At 43.8% G+C, this 22,551-nt stretch overlaps 1 protein-coding gene across 2 annotated transcripts; it reads right to left on the reverse strand.

The window, feature by feature from the left end:
• Positions 1 to 1,352: 1,352 nt before the first annotated feature.
• CCDC191 (coiled-coil domain containing 191) lies at positions 1,353 to 22,543 on the reverse strand. 2 transcript variants are annotated; one of them, XM_021548991.3, is made up of 16 exons: positions 22,472 to 22,543; positions 20,279 to 20,420; positions 17,905 to 18,033; positions 17,185 to 17,363; positions 16,448 to 16,671; positions 15,505 to 15,658; positions 13,461 to 13,651; positions 12,015 to 12,261; positions 10,225 to 10,679; positions 9,631 to 9,725; positions 7,976 to 8,058; positions 6,834 to 6,935; positions 5,812 to 5,955; positions 4,666 to 4,818; positions 4,129 to 4,283; positions 1,353 to 2,663 (listed from the first exon to the last, which is right to left on the reverse strand). In XM_021548991.3, the coding sequence occupies exons 1-16, from the start codon at positions 22,502 to 22,504 to the stop codon at positions 2,531 to 2,533; spliced, it is 2,619 nt and encodes an 872-aa protein (XP_021404666.2). In that variant the 5' UTR covers positions 22,505 to 22,543; the 3' UTR covers positions 1,353 to 2,530. The 2 variants fall into 2 exon arrangements, with proteins under 2 accessions (XP_021404666.2, XP_021404667.2); XM_021548992.2 differs by lacking the exon at positions 22,472 to 22,543 and adding an exon at positions 22,282 to 22,416 and having other exon boundaries at positions 17,905 to 18,028.
• Between the last annotated feature and the right edge of the window lie 8 nt (positions 22,544 to 22,551).

Genomic DNA, 22,551 nt, shown 5'->3' on the forward strand with positions numbered 1-22,551 from the left:
CAGTAGTCCAGGGCTGTCATAGCACACCTGGATCTTCTTTTGGCTTCTTGCTGCTGCAACTGTCCAACCAAAGAGTGTCTTGTCAGGAGAATCTTTCAAAGCTAGTAGAAATAGAAGGAAAGCCTGGAAGGTAAGAGTATTGGAAGCAAAGGGCAGTTTCCAAAGTGTTGACTGTACTTCAAGTTCTTTGGAGGCAACTAAGCCACACGTAAGCAGCATTATTTTCATGGATGGTGAGGGGGCACTGAGATGAGTGGGAGCTGTGGGCTGTAAAGACAAAATGTGCATTGCTAGGGAAAGAATCTGCAGTTCAGTAAACTGGATAACACCCCTGAGTAGCCAGAGTGCCAATCCACCTTTTTAGCTGTGCAAGATATAAATTTGATACATATCCAGCTTGTTACTAGGGTCAGTCCCAGGCTGCATGTGGGCACATCCATGCTACTGCTACAAACTCCTGTTCCTCCCCTTACAGCTGCAGCATGTCCTGTCTCTGGCTGGCTGGAATGCTGCCTTCTCTCCAGATGGAGATGCTTTCTCTCTCTTGCCTTTTGTCCTCTGGGTCACTATTGTCCTTATACTGTAAATCCAAGTGGAGGGTGGGCCAGAGGCCTTCCTTGCTGTGTTCACTGTCAAGCCCCAGTAGGGAGGAAAATTCCGGCAGAAAAATAGGAGTATAAGGCTGGTTCAGGAGTTCCAGGAGCTTGTTGGGCACTACATGGCAGAGACTTACAATGGGAAAGAATGTCATACGAGCAAGTGGATTGCTGTTAGCACCAAGTGTAGTTGCTGGCTGCACTGGGGCATTGCTTTGGGAGCTCATCTCCAGCTCAGCTCCTCCCTGCCTGTTTGGCTCAGTCCTCTGCAAAAAACGCCCCCTGCTCTTCCCTGCAACGTGTTATCCAGCCTCTCCCAGCTTGTGCTTCCTCTCACAATCTGCCTCTCAATGCAGCCAGATGGTCTGAGCTCGCCCACACTCCACGCAGCACCTTCAGCTCCCTGTGCTTGGAGAATGTGCTCATCCGACCTGCTGCTGGCCAGGCCTGCAGGAAGATGGGGAGTGTTTGGCTGCTGCAGAGGGTGGCTGTGGGAGGTACTTGGGAGTCACAGCTGTCTTCAGACCTGCACCGACAGCCTGGCTTTGTGAGCAGGGTCCTCTTTCTGGTCACATCCCTGTGTCCACATGGACAAGTTCCTGATGCTAAAGCTCTGCGGTGTGCTGCTGTGCTTGGGCACCCACCCTGTCCTATGCCACTTCATCTGCAGCACTTAATGCTGGTCTAGGTCTCTGGCTCTGGCTTTCTGTCCAGTGCCATTCAGTTGGCTTGACACAATCTGCACCAACAGCTCAGTTGTATTAATTTCAGATTTGGGTTTATTAGAAACTTTCAGTGCATATATGGGTATTACTAACGATCTGTTACAAGGTAATAGTAAACTGTTGCCTTTCTGGTGTTACTCAAGTATTTCCTGTACTGCCAAATGCTTTTGGAGAGCTTTGCCTATCTTGCTGTGAGAGGCAAATGATTCCAGCTTCCTGCCTTATGTTGTTACTAAGACATAGTGTACCTGAAGGCATTAGCCTGTCTGCATTATGCTGCAGGTTAAGGTTAAAAACAGTAGTATGAAACTTCCATTTTAATCACATCAGCTTCTGTAAAAGCTGCAATCTGTCTTTTTCTTGGAGTTTTGTCTTTTTTTCTTTTAAGTACTCAATCAAGTGAAACAGCTCAGACAGACTTGCACAATACACCCTGAAATATTAAACAGTTTGGGAAGTGTTTAAATGACAATTGAGGCTCATAAACTTGGGATCACTGCTTGGTACCAAAATCAAAGCACTGTGCTTGTGTACTGGCCAGTGCTGCAAACAAGGCAGCCTCTTGCAAAAGAACCCAGGTTTTAGACTTTCCAGTATACAGTGATGTGATCTGGATCATTAGCAAATATGGTTTGCATAAAAGACTCTTCCCTTTCCCCCTCCCATCCAAACTTTCCTGGCACAATTAGCTAGAAACTGTGCTCTGGGTGGCCAAGTTCACAGCTGTTGTTAGGGGTCAGCTGACAGTAAGGTCTGTCTGCCCTCCAGACAAGCTGTCACCCTACAGATTACTGTCAACAGAAAAGCACCAGGCTACTTCTTAGGTAAAAAGAGGTGCAGTTCAGTTCTGTGCTTCTTTGGATGAAGGAGGATTCATGTTATTGCTGCAGCTAGCTCTGCATGTGGAAATGGCCTTGACCTCAAAGACACCCCGTGCTGGGTTTGGTTATCTGGGTTTCATAGCCACCAGCCAAGATACCCCTACAGAGGCTTAAAAGGAGTAAGTCCATGAAGTGCAACATGAAACTGTCAGTTAAGTTTCCTCTCTACTTTGTTTACAACAACACTGACTACAGGGAGCTCCCTTTGGCTCTAAGACCTTCTGCACTTCATAAGCCTTCCCCCTGGACTTGTTTCAGTCAGTAGGGAGATAGCACTGAACTGAATTAATCTTGTTGACCCCTTCCTGTCTCATCTGACTCTCTTCTATCATGTTTGGAAGTCGGGGAGAATTTCAGCTACTCTCCTGCGTAGCTGGTTTCTTCTTTCTTCTCTTTCCCTTTCCTTTTTCATCAGTAATGGGTACTGCCTCCATGCCTTGAATGTGTTCAGTGTAAGTCTCCTGAAAGAAATTAGGGACACAAGGAACAAAGTCACAACATGCAGATGTGTACATGACATAACGGGCAATCAAAAGAGAACTTCTGTTTGAAAGGGGAATTCACATCTTGAAGATTTGTCCTTTCTGCACTTAATCAGGCCTGTCACATGTTAAGCATCTACATGCAGACCATTTCATTGAAATGTCAATCATGCTGGGGAGAAATAACATATTGCCTTTTTCTATTCCTCTCCACCAAGAATTCTGTTCTCTCTGACAGGATTCATTAGCTGCTGTTTGCTTAGCACTCTAATAATGAAAGAGGTTTTCTGAAGAATGAACAGGGCCTCTGAAAGAAGTTTCTTTAGGAAAAATGCAGGTTCATTTGGTCCAAACCAGCCCCTTAGAAGTGCAGGCAGCTGGCTTCCAATTCTTACCTGATTTTAATCACTCCATCAAAGGTGCCCTTGCCTTGGGTTCCCATACAGGCAATAGGGAACCACAGTCCTGTCTAAAGAAGAGTTTGTTATGGCAAGGTCTGAACTGCCTTTTGCAAGTTGAGAAAGAGATAAAGAAGCATGTCAGGTGATTATGCTCCTAGTATCCAGTCTCTTCCTGGGTCTGACTTTCCCTTGGTTCCTCCAGTTTGCTGGCTTGTTAATGTTAAACTGCACTATTCAGACCTTACTGACACAGCAAGCTAGAACAGGTTTGCTCTACCACATAAGAGGTGAATTTAATTTCATTCTTCTTCTAAGGTGCTGCAGATCCTGTTGGGGCTGTGCACAGGCACAGCCTATTCATGACTGCATGCAGCTACCATGCTTCCAAGATGAGGCAGGTGAACAGGCTTCTGTTTTCTGTTGAACTTTGACAATAGTTCTTTCTTCCTTCTAGAATGCATTTTATGGGACAAGGAGTGGACTGAGTGTATCCAGCTCTGGTCATGATTGCTAGAACTGACTGCTCTAGTTTTTGCTGCCAAGTCAGGCTGGTGATGGCATAAATGTAGAGACTCCTTAAGTAGGATTTCTGGTTGATCAACTTTGGATTTGTGAACTAAATAATCTGCTGTGTACAAAAAAGTACTATGTAATTCCCACACAATCATTGGGCTTGCTGTAATTGTACTTAAAGATTTTCCTAAGGCAGCTTTTAGCAGAAGCTGCATGGCCAGATCTGCTAATCAGCTTAGAGAGTTTCAGCTTCTTATCCTTACTTAGGTTTTCACTGTATTCTCTTTTTTTCAGATTTAGAAGTCCTGTGAAGGGTGTCATTACACTTTCTTTTCCAGGCTGCATGGAAACTTAGCATAAACCGCTGCTGATGCTGTCTGTACATATCACAGAAGTAAAACACCAGCAGTAGAGAATCTGTTCCATGTGTTCCTGGGGACAAGCTGACCTGTCAAAAGTTGCCCCTAAAATAATCTACAGGGTATATTAAACTAAAGTAAAAAGAACTGCTAGTAAGGGTATACACTCACTTGTTACTGTGTTCAGCAGCGATCTTCAGCCTCTCCCATAAGGCCCTTTTTTCCTCCAGGATATGGTCAAACCATGCCCAGAAACACTTCCTCATGAGGCACACTGTGTGGAAGGTACTTGCTCTCTCCTCCTGAGCAGAGAGATAATCCTTGTACTGGGGAGGAGGACAAAGAAACAGGTGAGAATGGCTTTTTTTCTTCTTTTTTCTCCCAACCTCTGGCCCAATAAATAAAACACTGCTGAGACTGTGACAGTGAAGGGTGGTGGGCACAGGAGTGGAGGAAAATCAGCAGGGATCAGGGTGAGACAGTAGATGGTGGAGAAGTGTGTAAGAGAAAATTCTGTGTGGAAGAGTGATGGAGAGTGAGAAGCTGAGAGAAGGTCTCTGAAAAAGGGAATAATGTTGCTGGAAGGGGGAGATAGCACAGCCTTTGCCAAGTTATTCTACAGGTGAGTGAATTGGCACTGTGGTTAAAGGAAAGTGTGGCAGCAGCCAGCTCTCTTGGTATCATTTCTCTACCGTGGTGCAGGCCAACCTTTAGCCAGTTCCTGAAGCCCCATCTCAGTAACATATGGGAATAGAAGTCCTCAGCCCGAGACATCTTCTCCCTGAGACTCTGCTGGGTGTCCTGCAGCCAAGTTATCAGGCATTTCCTCTTCAGACCCAAGCTGTGGTGCCTTTCTGCCACCTGAGTAGAGACAGCAGCTGCTTACCTGAACTGATGACTACCTAAGTATAAAGCCACAGAAAATTTGGTGCACTAGAAAATCATCTTAGCTTTTTGAGGCCACCCAAACCCAGATTTCTGACAGCTGGAATAACTTCAAGGATCCCACAAAGAGCATAAGGAACAAGATCAGTCTCTCTACCAGGCCCCTGCTGCATCCCTTCTAGAGAATACCCTTTTGAATGAGATGCTCAGTTTAACTGATTGTGAATGGGGCAGAGGAATGGCCTGTAACAGCACAGTCCAAACCTGTCCATAATGCTGACCAGCGGGGTGGACATATGGAACAGCTTGTATCCATCTACTTCTTCCCAGCTGGAGGCCTGTGTGCATTTGGTCAAGTACTGTGAGTAGCTCCAGTTCCAGTGACTTAAATGGAAGCTTTCCAACTTAGCCCTGGGCTCTGGCTGGATCTTCAGGATACAGCTGAGTGTTATCCACTTCTCCCTGATAAGGGATACTGACTCAGTCATGTGCAGAAATGTTTCTTTAGCAATACTCCTGTATTGAGGTCTTGGAAGGTGCCACTCCCTGTTCTGCACTCAGGATAGGGCCAGGATAGAATAGATTGTTGGATTATCACCTGTAGTATCCTGCCACTAGCAGTGGCCAACTCCTACAGCTAAAGTTGCTTGGTGGTATCTCACTGATAAACTTTGCTGTGGAGTAAGAAAACAGACAGGCACATGTCATAGGACTTTTTTTTTCTTTTTTCAATCCTGTTTAATCAGCTATAAATGAGGATGCCATCCCTGTGTGTTTTTAATGGCTTTTCATTATTATTGTCAGATCGGCTGATTTAAAGAACTAATATAAGGCAGGGTATGCAGGGAGAATTTTGCATTTTCCATCTCTACCTGGCCTAAAAGCCTATTAAGGCTTCTTCTAAGTGCTGCATCTACTTTTTCCCTTCCTCCTATGGCACCAGTCATTTCCTTTATCCTTAGCACTTACCACTAAGTTTTCTCTGGCTTGCTCCCTCAGCCTTTTCCATGGCACTATTCCCAGCTTTCTGAGAAGGACCTTCTCATAGTGATCTCTAGCCTTTTTCTGGAGCTGCTGCTCTTTCTCCAGCCTCCTCTGCTTCTCCAGTTCTTTCTGCAATATGAAAAGCAGTAGTTTTAATTCCCTCAGGATGAAGAGGACATTAAGCAATGCAATAGACTATCATATTGGAGCTGGAGGTTCTGACCTGACAGGAAATAGGGATCTGCATCATCTTTAGCACTGCAGACCAGACATGATCCCATGCAGTGGAACCTGTGTTCTAAAGCATTTGTCTTCTGGGAGATGATGGTATTCCTGGACACTCCCTTGGGCTGTGTATCAGCCCTGCCGTTTGGAGTTAAGTGCTGATGTAGCAGGAATCTTCTCTAATGTCCAAAACATGTCCCAAAATGATTCTGAGTTTATGCATGGACCCTACCACTTAATCTAGCCTAAACAGTAGGAGAGGGATGTAGGTATTTCATAACTGTGTAACACTACTTTTGACTGATACTCAGGAATGAAGGTCAAATGTTCTAAAACACTCAATCCAAGTAGAACAGTAGCTGCAGGTTGAATTCATGTAGGATTTCAAATGCGCTATTTAGGTTATTAGGACAACTCATTTCCAAGTAACAATAATGAAGTGCAGCTATTCCTAGGTTAGCTCTAAGAGGAAAAGGTGATCTTGATATAACTGTCAGGCTCGTTTACTTCTGAATCATGTGTTCATGACTGGTATCACTGCATAGATTGAAGCAGTGACAAGAGTGGAAGGAATCTGAGAGTAGACTGAACATGCTGCCACTGTGAGGGGCTTACGTGGCTGTAGACTCTGTAAGTCTGTACTGTGGGTGCTGTGGAACTATGCTCTTCCAATGAAGACCTTCAGTTCACATTATTCTGGCTGCTGACTGAGTACCAGTGGGTAATGGATCTTCTTCCCTATCCCTGCTAAAGGGGAAAAAACAGTTAAGGCATTTGGTCACCAGCTTCTGCTGCCTTCTCTCCTCCCGACGTTTTTCCCGCTGTGCTTCCTTTTCCTCGGCTTCCTTCCTCTGTCGTGCTTCCTCTTCAGCCTTCAGCTGGGCCTTGAATTGGAGAAAGGTGAAATTCAATTTGTTTCATGTGACCTTTTCCATGAACACAGATCTTCAAACTTTCCTAGTATTCCTTTAATATTGACCAGAACCTGAAGCTTCAGCAGGTGAATTTTCACATACTAGACACAATCTGTGCTAGTGTGGAACTGTGGAAGGGACATGGAGGAGGGATTGTCCTTTTTACTGCATATATACATATCTTTTTCTATCTATGTATCTTACCTATTTTTCTATGTATGTACATGCATATCTTTGCCCTAGGTTATAGTATTTGTTCACTCTTCCTCTAAAAAAAAGTAAAGCATGCACCAAGTAATTTATTGAGAACTTGATTACTGAAGTCAGTTCTGAATCCCTAGGCTCTGCTCTCAAGTTTCATTTCCACATGCAAAGTAGCATTACAGGTACCCAAACATTTCTTTCCCCAGACACTGAAATCACACTTTCTAATCCTAATGCAATTTACTAGCAATATTTTCAGTGACAGTTTTATATCCTGACTTGAAGAAGGCTCCTCTGTTGGGTGTGTATCACAGACTTTGTGTATGAACTATACAAACATTGTATCTTCTCTCTTCAGCAGAGATTTCCTAGAAAGATTCAGATTTTTACTAGGTGAGGCTGCATGTCCTCAAGCTGCATGTGACCAGAGAGGAAAGGCAGGGAGGGGAACCCCACCACTGCCAAGTCCCATCAAGTGGATTGCTGTGGCACTTCCACCCTTACCATTCTCAGCAAAGACTGTCATGTGAAAAAAGTGCTGGGGAGTGGTAAGGGAGGCTGTTTCTAGAACTGCAACTTCAAGATCTGTCTATGATACAGGAGGGCTGGTGCTGCAAAAATAGCAGTAACTACTTCTTTTGATGTGTGATGGGTATTTGCTTTCTCACAAGTCACAAAACTCCTGTTTTGGATAAAGAGCCTTTTCTCAGTCCCTGACTCTGGGTTTAAATCAGCATTTCTTGTAACTGGAATGAAACATTATTCCAGTTACAAGATCACTTTATTTCATTTTCCACTTCCCTTACCAATTTTTCCTCTGCTTTTCGTTGTTTGGCTTCTTCTATTTTCTTCTTCTGTTCTGCCCGCTGAATCGCTCTCTCCTGCATCCCTGCAGAAACAAAGGACATAAGGCTTAGTGGAAATGAGCCATGATGTAATGGCAGAAGTTTGGTGAACAAAGATGCATCACTCTATGCCAGGCCCCCACTGCCCTGGCAATGCCAGCACAAAGGGACTTGCTTCCTGCTGCCCCTTGCAGCTGGCAGTGTCATGAACAAGGAACCTATAAACATTTGTGAGATGACTCAGGATCATGGCAATTACATTCTCTCCACCCTACTTGGTTGACAGTCACAACCATGAGGCTCAGTTATGAAAGAACTGTGTTCAGAGGGTTTGTCCCTCCCTGCCTTGCCTGATTGAGGGCTGAGGCCCAGGGCACATGATATAGCAGCAATTACTCTGAGGTCTCCAGGAAGCTCTAACTGGTTATTTAAAAGTAATTTCATTATACCATCACTGTCACAGGAACATACAGGTACTTGGTCCCACTAGTAAGAAACTACTGCTTAATGCTTGTTTTGTAAGATAAATTGCAATGGAGTGATCTTGCTGGCCATCAGCAAAGGTGTTACACACAGAGCATGCAGAGGAGTTGGGAGCCTGTGCTTGCTTCCTCTGCAGTTGCAAACAAAGCACAGGCTGGAGCAATCAATAACTGGGAGGCACTGAAGTGTTTTGGCCACAGTATGTTTCCTCAGATTCTTTCCTCCTCACAGCTGTCCCAGGATTCTCAGCCAAGGGAAAACCATTCAGTGATAACTTCTTCACTGAATTTTTTGGGATCTTTAAACACAACTACTTGAATGCTTTGAGAAATATGTTTGCTGTCTCTAAGGTATACAGAGTTCAGGCAAATCAGGGTGAATGATGGCTTGGACTAGGTAGCATTGGAGATGAACACAGGTAGTGAAAGACATATTAATGCCCACTGTCATGGCCAAAAAGGTCTGCTGATCCCAAACTACTGAAACATCACAATGATTGTATTCCAGACAACCTTTCATGCAGACTGTCAGTACCCTGCATTGATACAGAAGAACCTGACCTAAGGATATAACAGAACCTTGATTCTACTTTACTGATGAAAAGGCTAGGTTCCATGTTTATTTTGTGCCACTGTGGCCAGAGAAGGGAAGCTATCTTACAAAAGGCAAGGATCTGGAGTTCCTTCCCCAGCCTGGCTATTGTTGTCTCACAAAACCTTGGCTAGGCACTTAATTCCCTCTGAAATCTCAACACCTCTAACAAATTCGGATGAAAATGACTGGCTAGTTTAAGTGTTTCTTGGATGCATAACGAAGGGAATGAGACTGGTGGCAAAAAACACCTGTACAGCTTCTCTGAGTCTTGTCACAGCAGAGACACCACAAGTGCTGCAACAGCTGCCACAACAGTGTGGACATGAGGGGCCTGCAGTGTCCTAGGTTTTACAAGTGCCTGACTCGAACAGGAGAACAGTTCACACTCTCCTCTTACAGCATTCGTCAGACTGGAAAGAAAGTGCACAATTTTACTTGCACAATATCATCAGCCAGCAAAGTTGAGGCAAAGACAGACATTTCCATACAAACTCTTGAGAAAAGTGGTCTGGAATGGTGTTTGTTGTCTAGAACAATACCTTTCAGTATGGGATGAGGTGAGGTCAGCTGGCTGGAAGGCCTCCTGCCTTGCATTGCTGCCCTTGTGTTTTCTGGCCCAGGAGAATCAGGTAGGCTGTGAAAGAAAAAGAGTAAGGAAATTCTTCAGTGAATGTGGTCAAACTATGTCTCACACCTACCACCTATGGCCTTGTAGTTTCTGTTCTCCATTGTGCTGCATTATCCCTGATACACCTTTCTTTTGCTTGCTATGGGACTGGATGATGCACCCTTGCAAAGGAACTGAGTTCCAGGGCTCCTGTATGGTCTGGAATAATGGAAGACGATGCTCATTTCTTTCATAACTAAATAGATCCCTGCTGCTACTATGGGTGACACTGGTGTTGCTGTTTCCAAGTGGATCCTGCATGGATCACCTGATGTTGAGCCAGTGCAGGGAGGGAGAAGGAGAAAGAACTGCGGCCAGTCTGATACTTCCTTTGAGGCTAAGTCACAGCTGAGAGGAACAGCAGATAGTACTAGCATGACTGAAATATGCCTGGCAAATTCTGGCTCAACTTGAGTGGGAATGAGACATGATGACTAACTGACCCTGCTTTATGGAGGGCATATACCTCAAAGGGGTTGTATTTTTGCATCTGGATTCTTTTTTCTCCCTGGTTTGTGAAACAGAACTGTGAAACATCTGGGTTACAGCCATAGCTTGTGCTGCCTCTTCTTTATCTCTGCTCAGCTTCTGATTTTCCTGCAGTTTAAGGATCAGCTCTTGCTGTTTCTGAAGCTGCTGCCTCTGCTCCTGAATCACACGTTGCTGGAAGGCGTGACGGTGCTCAAAGCAACTACCATAAGCAGGAGACGTCTTTGGACCGAGTGCCTGAAACTGCTGGAGCACTGTGGCTATATGATTCCTGTACGTAGTCTGGTTCTGGGCACTCAGGGCTGCATGTTTAATGGTAATCTCCCAGGCAAATTTGGGGCTGCTGCAGAAATGAGATGTGTGAACAATATCCCAACAAGACTGGTCTCTGGTCTGATCAGGCTCTTTCTGTATGAGGTAAGTTTCAGTTGGCTAGGGAAAAACAAAAAGAAATGAGGAAAATTTGGCATTGATTAAAACCAAGCACTCTTCTGCCTTTCCTGCATAGTGGTTTTTTTTTTACTGCAAATCTAGTGAGATGCCTGAGAAGTGGGGTAATCTCAGCTATGCAATCCTTATCCAGTCAGGCCAGAGGGGCCCCATTATGCACAAAGTGGAGGCTGTGGAAAAGAACTCTTAAGGAGCTGTGTGCCATTTCACCAGGAGGAAGAAATCCTGATTCAGCAAGAGCTTTGGCAGGAATACATCCTGACTATTTTGTTAGGGAGCACATCTTAGGACAGCTCATTTCTTGGGGATTAGCACACTCCCTTTTGGACTGTGTTGTCCCTGCTTAGAGCTCAGACGGAGAATAAAATTAAAAACAGTTGTTGAAGTGATCTACACAGCTGATCTACTGAACAGGCCCCTTTTAAATGGAAGAGAAGTCTTCAATGTCCTGCTTCCTTAAGCCTCTTTTCCAGCTTTGATAAATGTTACCACAAAACTGGTGCACAGTGGAGAGTGAGGCTGCACCTTTTTGACACATGGTCATTCTCTGAAGCTGCATCAGCTATAGAGTCTGCTTTCTGATTCCTAGGTCAAACCCTAAATTCAGTCCCATTCCTTGACCACAAATTTTACCAGTGCAGCAGAAGAAAAATACGGGCCTACTAGGATAGTATAAGCACTGAAAGGCATCAACTTTTGCTTACACTTAAGCAAACAGAAAGCTTGACCTGTAATATGTACATGTGAGCTCTGATACTGACATTAGATCACTGATGTGGTACAGGTTTTATAGACAGAAGGGAAGATGGGGATCTAACCTGACAAATGACAATTTAAGGAAGCAACCTCTTATTCTCCTCTCTTACCTCCCTGTGATGTGCATTATCCTGAAACAGCCAGTGACAACCTTTTTTACCCCCATAGTTAAAAGCAGGAAAGCTGCACTGGCATGCAAAATATCTCTTGTCATGTCATGCAGTCAAGTTATTCTTTTTAAGTATAAGCTGGCATCAAAGATGTAACTAATCTCTCAGTAAAAGTGATCTGGGGTGGGATGCTCATTGCGACTCAGAGTACATGAAGGGTTGTTCTTTGGCAGCACTAGAGATTATTTTTAAAAGTCATCCATTGTCCTTCACATTTGCCTCTGATTTTTAGACTTCTCTCCTGAACAGTTGCAGGGAGGTATTTGGGGGGTAATCCTGGGAAAGAAAATTTCCTCTGGGGCAATGAACTCTTTATTTCAGACTGCATAAAGTAAGTACTTTCTGAGAATACTGATATGCCAATAGACAAAACTACATGAGAAGGATTTACCTTGTCTTGCTCTAAATCTTGATGATGGTTTACTTCTGCTGTCCCAGGCTTGTTAACCTCCAGGGGTCTGTCCCCACCTGTCCCCAGTGATACAGCCTCCAGCAGCTGTTGCATCTTTCTCTTTGTCTGCTCCCTCTTCATCTGCAGCTCTCGCTTTTCCGTCTCCGCTCGGCTCCAGTGCTGCCAGGCCAGAAAGCAGCAGCACAGGAGGCGTCGCTGGTTGTGCTCCACAGCCAGTTGGGTTTTTCTGAATGGGAATGCGTTTGTGTTATTGTTAGCATTCCGGAACACACATAATCACGGGATATGATTATATGCAGGTGCTTTTATTAAGAGCTCTGGGAATCAGGGGTCCAAACCCAAATCTGACTCCGACATGGCTTTCGAGCTAACATATTTTATATTCTATCGTTATATAACTTACATATTAATTATTAAATTTATATTGTTCTATTTTATACATTGACATGAATTTCTCATGATCTTTCTTAGGTCCCTGACCACAGTTTCTCATGATTGTTCTTATGATTAAACAGTAATTATATTTAATTACTAAACAATCATCTAAAACTAAACTAAACATCTAACAATTATATCGTTTATCATGTACAGGTGCAGTTCTAGCAAGTACAAGTTCTCCATGTGCTTAGGGTGTTTATTTTTCCAGGGCCTAATAAGCTTATTTTTCCTTTTAACCCTTAATCCCCATGATTTTAAAACCCTTTTACTATCATTATGGCAGAGGTGAGACTTCTGCCCAGGCACAAAGCCACATCACTTTCTGAGTCTTTTTGCTGCTGAACTCTGAAGGCCCTCTGAAGTTGTACAGAGCTCCTCTGGGGAGGAGTGGGAGGGCAGAAAGCATGCCTGCTATTCTGAATTAAGTTTCACTAGTTCACAATTTGCAATTTCCTGTGGCATCTCTGGGATTCAGGACAGCTGCAAAAGAGGTATCATGTTCTCTGGCAGGCTGCGTATGGGGAAGTGACAGTGTCTCACCACTGTAGCCTGCCAGACACCTGTGAAGGGAAGTATCTTCTCTGGATGATAGGGAATTCATCCAACAGCCTCCTTAATGAAAGGCACTGGCCAAAATGATCTCTGCTGTACATCTACTGAAAAAAGCAAATATATTAATCAGGAATAAATTTGGCAACTCATATTCTCTGGAGTCCAGAGTAAGCCAGGGTGAGTTTTCTAGGAAAGATGTCTACAAAGACTGAGACACAGGATTGTTGGAAAATGCTAAAGCTCTTGTTTATATCTGTCCTCCTTTTCATCTGTGCCACAATGCCTCTGGCAGACTGCAGGCAGTGTAGCAATTTTCTCAAAAAGCTGCTGTTTTCCTCGTGCTGGATAAATTACAAGCTGCTTTTACAGTCCCTGATCACTGCTCTGCCCAAGTACAACTGCAGTAGGAGGAATTCCACAGTAAAGGGTCACTACCTGTTTTGATCTTGGAGATGAACTTCCAATTGCTCTGTCTCCTGCTCTACTTTCTGGGCCCAAGTATAGTTTCTCCAACCTCGCAGGGCCTTCAATTGGCATCTCCAGTCAGCAAAGGCTCTGGCTTTTCCCATTTTAATTCTGTACTCCAGAATAACTTTCAGCCAAGCAGAGAAATGTTGCTGCAAGCACTGCATGGGAGAGTTTCAAAAAACCAATGAGCAAGATACAGCCTGTCATACAAATACTGATCCTCTCTGCCCTTTGCCTATTCTGGCTTTCCTTTCTTCTGGATTCTTTTTATAATCCTCATTTTCAACAATTATCTTGAGGATTAAGAAAAAAAAAAGTATTGCAGAGCATGTGTACATCTTCTACAAAGAACATAAAAGGTTTAGGAAGAGACATCATAACAAGGGGCTCTATGCTTTGGAGTGAAATGCACTTAGTTCACCAAGTATAAAGGTAGGAAATAGGTAAGGAACATACAGTTTCTAGAGACAGGGAAAATATTTTCTAATCTAGAAGATGTCTAAGATGCTACGGGTAAGAATATATCTGTGAATAACTGCTGCTTTTTTTGAAAAAAAAAATAAAAAGGATTTTTAACTTAGACAAAAATCAAAATGCTTCCTAGGGTAAATTTATGACACGGTCTCAGCTCATCCTTGTTCCAGCAAGAAGCCAAACCTTTCCCCTATTGTGTAATTAGACTCGCTGCCTTTGGGAGTAATTTACATTGTACAGAGCAGCAATTTGCTGTCTAATCTATCCCATAATTCTAGCCCTGTCACTGCAGACACTGTTCATTCTGATCATCCAAGTGGGTCAACTTACAGGACTCTGCTGTTCCCCTTTTGTCATAGTGCCTTGTGTTAATTGCATTCCTCTCTTGCTGAAATCTTCAAGTGGAGACTTACAAAAAGTCAATGTATTAGCTGTTTCTTTCTGCTTTAGGAAAGTAATCAAAATGTCACTATTGCTTAGCTCAGCCAAGCTGTGTCTTCTTACATTATGCCAGTGCTGAATTGTTCTGTGGTTTCACTCAGGCTTATCTTCACAGCTTAGACTGCTGGAGAGAGGCTGTGTACTGATAAATAACAGCCAAGCTCAAATCCAGCAGATGGGCAGATGGATTGAACTGTGAGGAGGATCACCATAAAATCTACAGGATTCTTCTACTGAAAAAAACCCTAGATGTAGACATATAGACATCAACGATGATGACTGCTCCATTAATTAAAAACATTATGAGATGGATGGCATTACCTGCACTCAGGAAATGTATTTCCTTTGCTGAAACTGCTGAGATAATACAAAATTATTCAGTACTAAAATATCACTCTTTAGTTGTGAATATTTGATAAGTATTTAACCCAGAGCTGACCATGTATAATGAAGGATGCAACAAAGGGGTTCCTACTAGGAATTATTAAAGTTTGCCTCAAAAGAGCTGTTGCAGTAACACAGAATATCCTATTGCACCTAGTGGAAGGGATCGTTGAGGAACCTGTTATTGTGGATGTGCTGGCATGCATCAACTCTCAGAGCCATTACTCAAAATTCATCCCAGGCTGTAGCATTTCTCTTTCCTCTCCCTGTTCCTGAATTAGAATGTGCAATGTCTTCCCATGCACACAATAAGCGCTTCTCAGGCCTTTTTTTCTGCCACTTTACCCTTTTATTTACTTCCTTGAGGGAAAATAAATCTCACTCCACTTCCTCCTCTGTACATCTCCTTATTTCTTGATTGCAGAAGCCATTATGGTCTCATCTGTCTTGAGAGCCATGTCTTTTCCACAATTCTAAGTGAAATGTCCCACTGAATACACTCGAGGCACAGGCCCAGTGGGGTTGGCACCTCAGGATTTCCTGCTCCTAGTCTTGTAAGACACTTTTGGCCCTGCTTTCCTACTTTTCTAGTATCAGGAGCTTGTTGAAAAAGTAAAAAATTCTGTATAAACAGGACTTTTTACTTCAGGTTTGAAAATGGTAACCAAGGGCAGGTAGTTCAGAGTCTCAGATAAAAAAAAGTGATGCTCACTCTCTGCTTCCTTGTGTGAATCCTGCGCAGCAACTCCAGAGTCTTCCTCTGTTTCTCCTCTCCTTGCTCCTCCCTCTTCAGGACCAGGGGTGGTGACACAGCAGACCCCTCCTGCATTGACAGCTTCTGAGTTTTTTCTTGTCTCTTCCCCTCCCTGGAAAGTGAACAAACACACAGATTTAATATCATGATATACAATCTAATAGCTTCTTTTTTTGGACAATTGTAAGAGAACCACCTCTACAGCTTAGAAATTTGCTGATTATTTTAACTCTGCCTTCTTAAAAACCACCTCTGTAATGGTTTGGGGCCCCAGAGATTAAACAGTCCAGTGCATTTCCTAAACATAGAAGGCAGAAGAAAATAGTAAATTATTTCAGTAAATATTTCATTAAAGCATTTGTGTAAGAAGATTTAGGATCTCAAGGCTGCTAAAATAAATAAATGGCATCCCTAAAAGGGACATCTCTGTGACAATCTAAGCTCAGCAGAAGAAAATAAATAATGTCTCTGCAGAATTCTCAGCCAAAAATGCTCTTTATTCTCTCATAGTAGGGAAAGTATTGCAAGTGCTAGACTTTCAACATAGACTTTTGTTCTTTTACTTTTTTTTCTGTGTACCGGCTTTCATGTGGCATTAGATGCTAGCAAGACTGGATGTAGCCACAGAATTGATAGAGAGAATGCACAGTGGTGCAAACACTGCTACTTTGTGATTCAGTGCACATACTGTAATGGCTGAGGGGAGGATAACACTGTCCTTAGCTCACCTTCCCACTCATGAAAAACTCTGCCACTGATGTTGGTAACAGGACTAAAAGGCTTTTGTAGAGTTCAAAGTCAGCAACAGCTGTTTTGTTAGGAATGACCACTGCTCTTATATTTAACAAAAGGACCTAATAAGTGGTTTTCATCTCTCCACACCCCCCACACCCTTCCTTACATTCTCCAAACTTTTGCCATGGTGTACTTCTTCTCAGCCATTTCCTTTCTTAGCTTCACTATTTCCCTCTGGATCTCCTCTTCCTCCTTCTTAGCCTGCAGGGCCTTTCTTCTGTCCTCCTGTTGTGCTTGGAGCCTGGCCTCAGACAGAATGGCTTTCTTCAGGGACTCTTCTTGTCTCTGAAGCTCTAAAGCCTTCTGATGCCTCATTCGGTTTTCTTTCACCTGGGCAGGAGAAAATTGGCAAAAGTCAAAGCAAACACAAAAGGCTGAAGAATTTGAAGTTCACTGTACACTGCCAGGGTAGGTCACAATCCACCTTTCACATTAAGCAAGAAACCTTATCCATAGCAGAGACTCTCTCATAGGAGAGACTGTGCTCTTGACCAGCAAAACACTCCATGTGAGAGAGTGAAATTAAATCAATATTACTTAATGGCAGCAAACTCACAACTGACAGCTGTGGCAGCTCTTCCTGTGAGTCTTCAGAGAAAGGGGAAAAACCTGAAAAGTTTTAGTGAAAGCTGACTGTGCAAGCTACTGCTGAAAGGCTGATGTGCACATGGAGATGCAGTAAAATTTCAGCTGAACTGTGGAAGAGTATCTTTGGGTAGTTGCTTCCAAGTCAGAGATTATTGCAGGCTCTGAGAGAATACTGGAGAGGTATCACTGAGCATTTACTCTAATCCTATAATCCTCCACCTTATTCCTTTTAACTGAGCTGCCTTGCCTGCTCACCTGCTTGTGTCTGAGCTCCATGATTATTCGTGGATCTGCAAGTTTGTTTTTTTCCTTGATCTCTTCAAGTCTAAGATGTTTCACTATCCCACAGTTCACAGCTTCACTCTGCAAAAGATGCTGGAGGTATTTCTGGACAGAGGAACTTTCCATTTCACATTCCAAATAGCTGCATAAGTCTGAAATGAGAAATTCAGATTATCTCAGGCTAGTCTGAAATGAATAAACCCTTCTGTCTCAGATCACAAAGCCTAATGTAATTAAAGGGATCACTTCCCCAGATTGTGAATGCATTTCTGATGAACATGGACACACTGACTGCACTCCATTTATCCCCAGAGTGATAATCAGTCTCCCATTGAACACGCTAGAGCAGTAACAATGTTTAATCCATTTTTTACTGTCTTGCCTCTGAGCATCTCAAATGGCTGTATAAACTTGACAGGCCTCAAAAATACCTGTTCACAAAAGAAAAAAAATTCTCTTTTACAAAGGGAGACATTGAATGTTTACGAGTCACATTTATGCAGCCCTACAGCAAGATGCTGTAAAGATCTGGGGGACAAAACCATCACATTTAATCTTGTTTCTATTGAGTCCACTGTCCTGGCTAGAAAAAAACTGTTACCTTTCAGTCTTTCAGACAAACCATAAGGCCTGACCTCCTTCCCCAGCAGACCCTGGGAGAGGAAACCAGGACCTGCTTTGCAGTGCTCTCACCATCAAAATGCTCATATTTTGGAGGGGCTGCAGAAGGCTCTTCCTGAAGGACAGAATCAACTTCCTCTTCTCCATCACTCAGCTCCATTTGCAGCTGGGACTTCATCCAGTTACTGAGCAGCTCCTGGGCTACCATGAGGAAAGAGACCAATGACTTCACTTGCTTAGAAAAAACATATGGCTAAGTGTAAACTAGCAGTAGTCGGGGATATTTATATCACATTCTAGGAACGACTGAAACCTGATCTGCAACAGAAAATGGAATAAAGCTAATAGTTCTGTTCTTATCTTCTTGATCTGTAAAAGAACAAGAAGAGAAGGTGGCAAACTTTTTCCTGTCATGTGTATCAGAAATTAATTCTTCTCCACCTCACTTTTACTATGATTCTGCAGGCATTTAGATCACTTGTGATTATTTTCTAGCATTTATCAAGGAGATGGAATTCACATGAGGTCATTAATACTTTAGATAGCTTTCATATGTTTTGCCACTGCACTTGAAGACACTTAGATGGTTTCCACATGCGCAGGCTAGGCTATCATATGCTAAATTCAAAAGAACCACTGTTTGGTCAAACTTTTGCTTCATGTGTACGGGTTAACCCTTTGCAAGTACCACAGAAACAATTACAAATCTGTCAGGTGGCAAACTTCATCTGGAACTCAAGGTCATGGGTGCAGCTACAGGAATGCATCTATGACGGATGTGGTACTCTTCAGTGAGCTCAAATCCCTAATGAACAACTGTGATAAAAAAATAAAAATTCCTTTTTCAGAGTTTCTTCTCAAAAGCAAGGCCAGTTCATGTGTCTGCTGCCTTAACAAACCAGCTGGCCTTGCTGTATGGGCCAAGCTGCTCCTGAAGCAGGACGCAGGCCTGTAAACTGCAAGGCATCAGGAGCAGCCCCCCAAGAAGCAGAAGCATCCTCATCCATCCATGTGGTGAGGATGGACAAAGAGCTGGGATCCCACCAGCCACTCCAGCAGGAGTCATGAGACAGTGTAAGACACACAGTCAATGGACAGGAGCAAGCAGCTGCTCTTCATACCACTCCTAACACACAGTGAAAGATGCTCCCTGGTATTTCTAAGGCAATAAAGCCTTTTTCAAACATTCTTTGAAAATGGTGAGTTTTTTGAAGAAAACATAAATCTACTGTTTGTTGTCCTTCAAATCACTTTTATTCTCTTTCACAATCTCTCCAGACAGATCAGGAGCAGGGAATATATCTGATAACAGAAAGAAGAGCAGAAAACAACTTGCCACTTGGGGAAGGGTTACTTTTTTGACTGGAGTTTGTGATTTTCTTGTAACTAGAGTAAAAGCCTGGCACTTCTCTTTACAAAGTGGGCTTTGTGTAGTTACTACCATTAACTATTGTAATAATGGATTCCAGGTGAAAGAATTTCAGTTGAGCTAGGAACAATTCCAAGGGACTGGTAGCTATAATAAGGAAGATTCTAGCAGAGAAGGGCAAACAAAAATAAATAAAGAAACATGAGGAAAGCAAGCAACCTTTCCACCAAAGGAAAAGACAAGGCTTTTAACCACAGCAAACACAGCTTCTTTGGAGCCATTGGCTGTCTAATACATTCAGACAGTGCACTGTAAGCAGGTAAGTGCATTCCATGCTGTTAGCTGAACCCTTGATGATTACAAATGAAAAAGCTGACTTCCTGGATTGAAGTGGATGCTTTTAAGATGTGTCATCATCTGGTTCTGTAATGCTGACTTTTGATTCTTAAAAGAATGGTTAACTCACTTTTTAAAATACTGTCTCCTCTTAGCTTTTTACAATGCAGACACATTTCTAGCACTGATGGGTGATAATTTTCCTTCTTTTTGTTTTTGAAACCTCCACAGCTTTACTTTCAAACTTCAGCAAGCACTTTTAGCTGCAGGCTTTACAAAATAAATATTTATTTAGGTAACTAGTGAGGAAAATTTTGCATGGGAATCAAAACAAAACCAGTTATTTATAGATGTGAAATTTACACAGAGCTACTCCACAAACTCCATTTCCACTACTAATCTGTTATCATAAATATGTCAGGTGATTTCACCTGGTTTCCTGTAGTGCACTAACTTGGTTTTGACCAGTGTATCTTCAAGGGCAGTTCTTATCCTTGTTTTGACCTTGGTATCTCCAGGAGACAGAGAGTTAATCCTTCTCTCAGGTATGCCAGTCAAGATCTGCCTTGAATCCAGCAACTGGTCCTTCTTATGCCTTTCTCCATTAGATGAAAGACATCTTACTACAAACTATTTCTTGCGAACTCAAGCTTTGCAAGAGCCTGTTTAAGTCAGAACAACAAAGCTGGACCAAGAACAATTCATTTTAGGCATCTTGTGGCAAGCAGAATTTTACCTCACCTTCCTCATAGGCCTCACAATGAACTTGCAGCCGTTCTGCAGTTTCCAAACTTGTCACAGGACCCCAGGGCCTAAGTGCACACCTTGACTTTTGAAGGGAAAAAGCTTCAGAGACACCATACTCAGAGGCTCGGTCCACTCTCTTAAATTAAAGAAAGGAAAACATTTCTAAGGATATTTATTTTTACACTTCCAATATCCACATTTTTCCTCCAGACAGCAAAATTAATGGGAATGTAACACAAAAGCATGGTTGATATAAAGGAATAGATTTCTTTTTAAATGCTTTTCTACAACTGCTTGATCTGCTTGATAAACTGGACTTAGATGTCATTAGGGAATAAACACTCATTTGGCAATTAGTGCCAAACACAGAGACTGGAGAACAGAGAGTGAATAGAACACACCCAGCACCTGGGGGCTGGATGGAGACTTGCTGAGCTGGTGCCCAGCAACCAGCAACTATAAAATTTGATACCAACTTTTTGTCATAGCCAGGCTGAGGGGATTTCTGTCCCATATTCATCTTTCTGAAATGCTAATGGTCCTGACATGTCACTGTGTTTTCACAAGTAACACCTGTGCCCCAGACAGTCCAGATTTCTGAACTCCTTCCCTCTGTGCTGCTGCCAGAGGTCCAGGATACTGCCTGAGGAAGCAGATACACACTCCTACCTGCCACGAGAAGCAGGCTGAAGGTTGGGAGCATGGGTGTGCCCAAGGAAGCAAAACAAATGGAACCTCACCCTAGAATTCATTTTCAATGATGAAGGGATTGCAGGTGCAGGTCACAGTGTTTTGAGGTAAATCTCTTGTATTGCTTGCCCTAAAAACCTGTAGCATTCCTCAACAGCAAGTTTTTTGTGTTGAGTTTTATGCATAGCAACAAAACACCTTATTCTTTATAGAGTTTAGATTAGAAGGTACCTTTACAGGTCATTTAGCCCAGCCTCCTTGGCATGAGCAGGGACATCTTTGATAACACTAAGTTGGATGGGAATGTTGCTCTAGTTGATGGCAAGAAGGCTCTGCATTAGGGTTTGAACAGGTTGGATTGATGGGCTGAGGGCAATTGTATGGGGTTCAATAAAGTTTAATAAGTGCCAGGTCCTGCACTGGGGTCACAACAACCCCAGGCAGCACCACAGGCTGGGGGAAGAGTGGCTGGAAAGCTGCCTGGCAGAAAAGGACCTGGGGGGGCTGGCTGACAGGAGCTGAACATGAGCCAGTGTGTGCTCAGGTGGCCACAAAGGCCAATCACATCCTGGCCTGTACCAGCAATAGTGTGGCCAGCAGGACCAGGGCAGGGATTGTCCCCCTGTACTTGGCACTGGTGAGGCTGCCGTGAGTCCTGTGTCCACTTTTGTCTCCCTAAACTCAGGAAAGACTCTGAGGTGTGGATTCAGAAGTCAATGCTGCTGAAGGGTCTAGAGGAGCAGCTGAGGGAACTGGGATTGTTTAGAGGGGAGAAATGGAAGCTCAGGGGTGAACTTGTCACTCTCTACAACCATCTGAAAGGAGGATGTAGTCAGGTGGGGGTTGGTCTCTCCTCCCAGGTAATAAGTGACAGGATAAGGGGGAATAGCTTCAAGTTTTACTATGGTATATTTAGATTAGATATTAGGAAAAATCTCTTCACAGAAAGGGAGACCAGGCATTGGAACAGGCTGCCCAGAAAGAGGTTAAGTCACTATCCCTGGAAGCGTTCAAAAGCCCTGTGGATGTGGCACGTGGGGTCACGGTTTGGTGGTGAACAGGGTGGCGCTGAATTAATGGTTGAGGCTTGATGATCTTAGAGGTCTTTTCCAACCTTAATGATTCTGTGATCTTCAGCCATCTCAGGTTACTGAGAGCCCCGTCTAAGCTGATCCTGAATATCACTGCCCAAGTTATTCAGCCTTGGCCCATTGTTCCAAGCTACCCAAACCACGGCAGGGACTAAGGAAAACCACAGCGTTCCAACCTCCCGCGCCTCTTCCCGAACCCGAGTTTCACAATGCCACCTTCGGCGCCCTTCGCTCGAGTCCAGCGCGACTTCCCACCCGCCGGCAAGCCGCACGGCCCCGACAACCTCATCCGCGATCCCAGGGAAGCGGGACCGCAGGGAAGCGGGACCGCAGGGAAGCGTGCGGCGGCCGGCGCCCCCCGAGGCGCTGAGGCGGGCGGGCCGCGCCGCCCCGCCGCGCCCGTTACCTGCGGGAGGCGCCGCCCGCCGCTCCCGGCCATCGCCGCGGCCGGCGGGGCCCGCCCGGCGGCGCGCGGTGATGACGGCG

Source organism: Lonchura striata, chromosome 1, assembly GCF_050655825.1.
Source record: "Lonchura striata isolate lonStrDom1 chromosome 1, ASM5065582v1, whole genome shotgun sequence".
In the NCBI taxonomy this organism is placed as follows: domain Eukaryota; kingdom Metazoa; phylum Chordata; class Aves; order Passeriformes; family Estrildidae; genus Lonchura; species Lonchura striata.

Bases quoted from the DNA above. Each gene is read 5' to 3' on its own strand.
- CCDC191 (XM_021548991.3), bottom strand. From the start codon at position 22,504: ATGGCCGGGAGCGGCGGGCGGCGCCTCCCGCAG. The intron at 9,726-10,224 runs GTATATGCCCTC...TTTCTTTCACAG, and splicing joins AAAAATACAACCCCTTTGAG to CCTACCTGATTCTCCTGGGC. The intron at 2,664-4,128 runs GTGAGTGTATAC...AATTTCTTTCAG, and splicing joins GCTGCTGAACACAGTAACAA to GAGACTTACACTGAACACAT.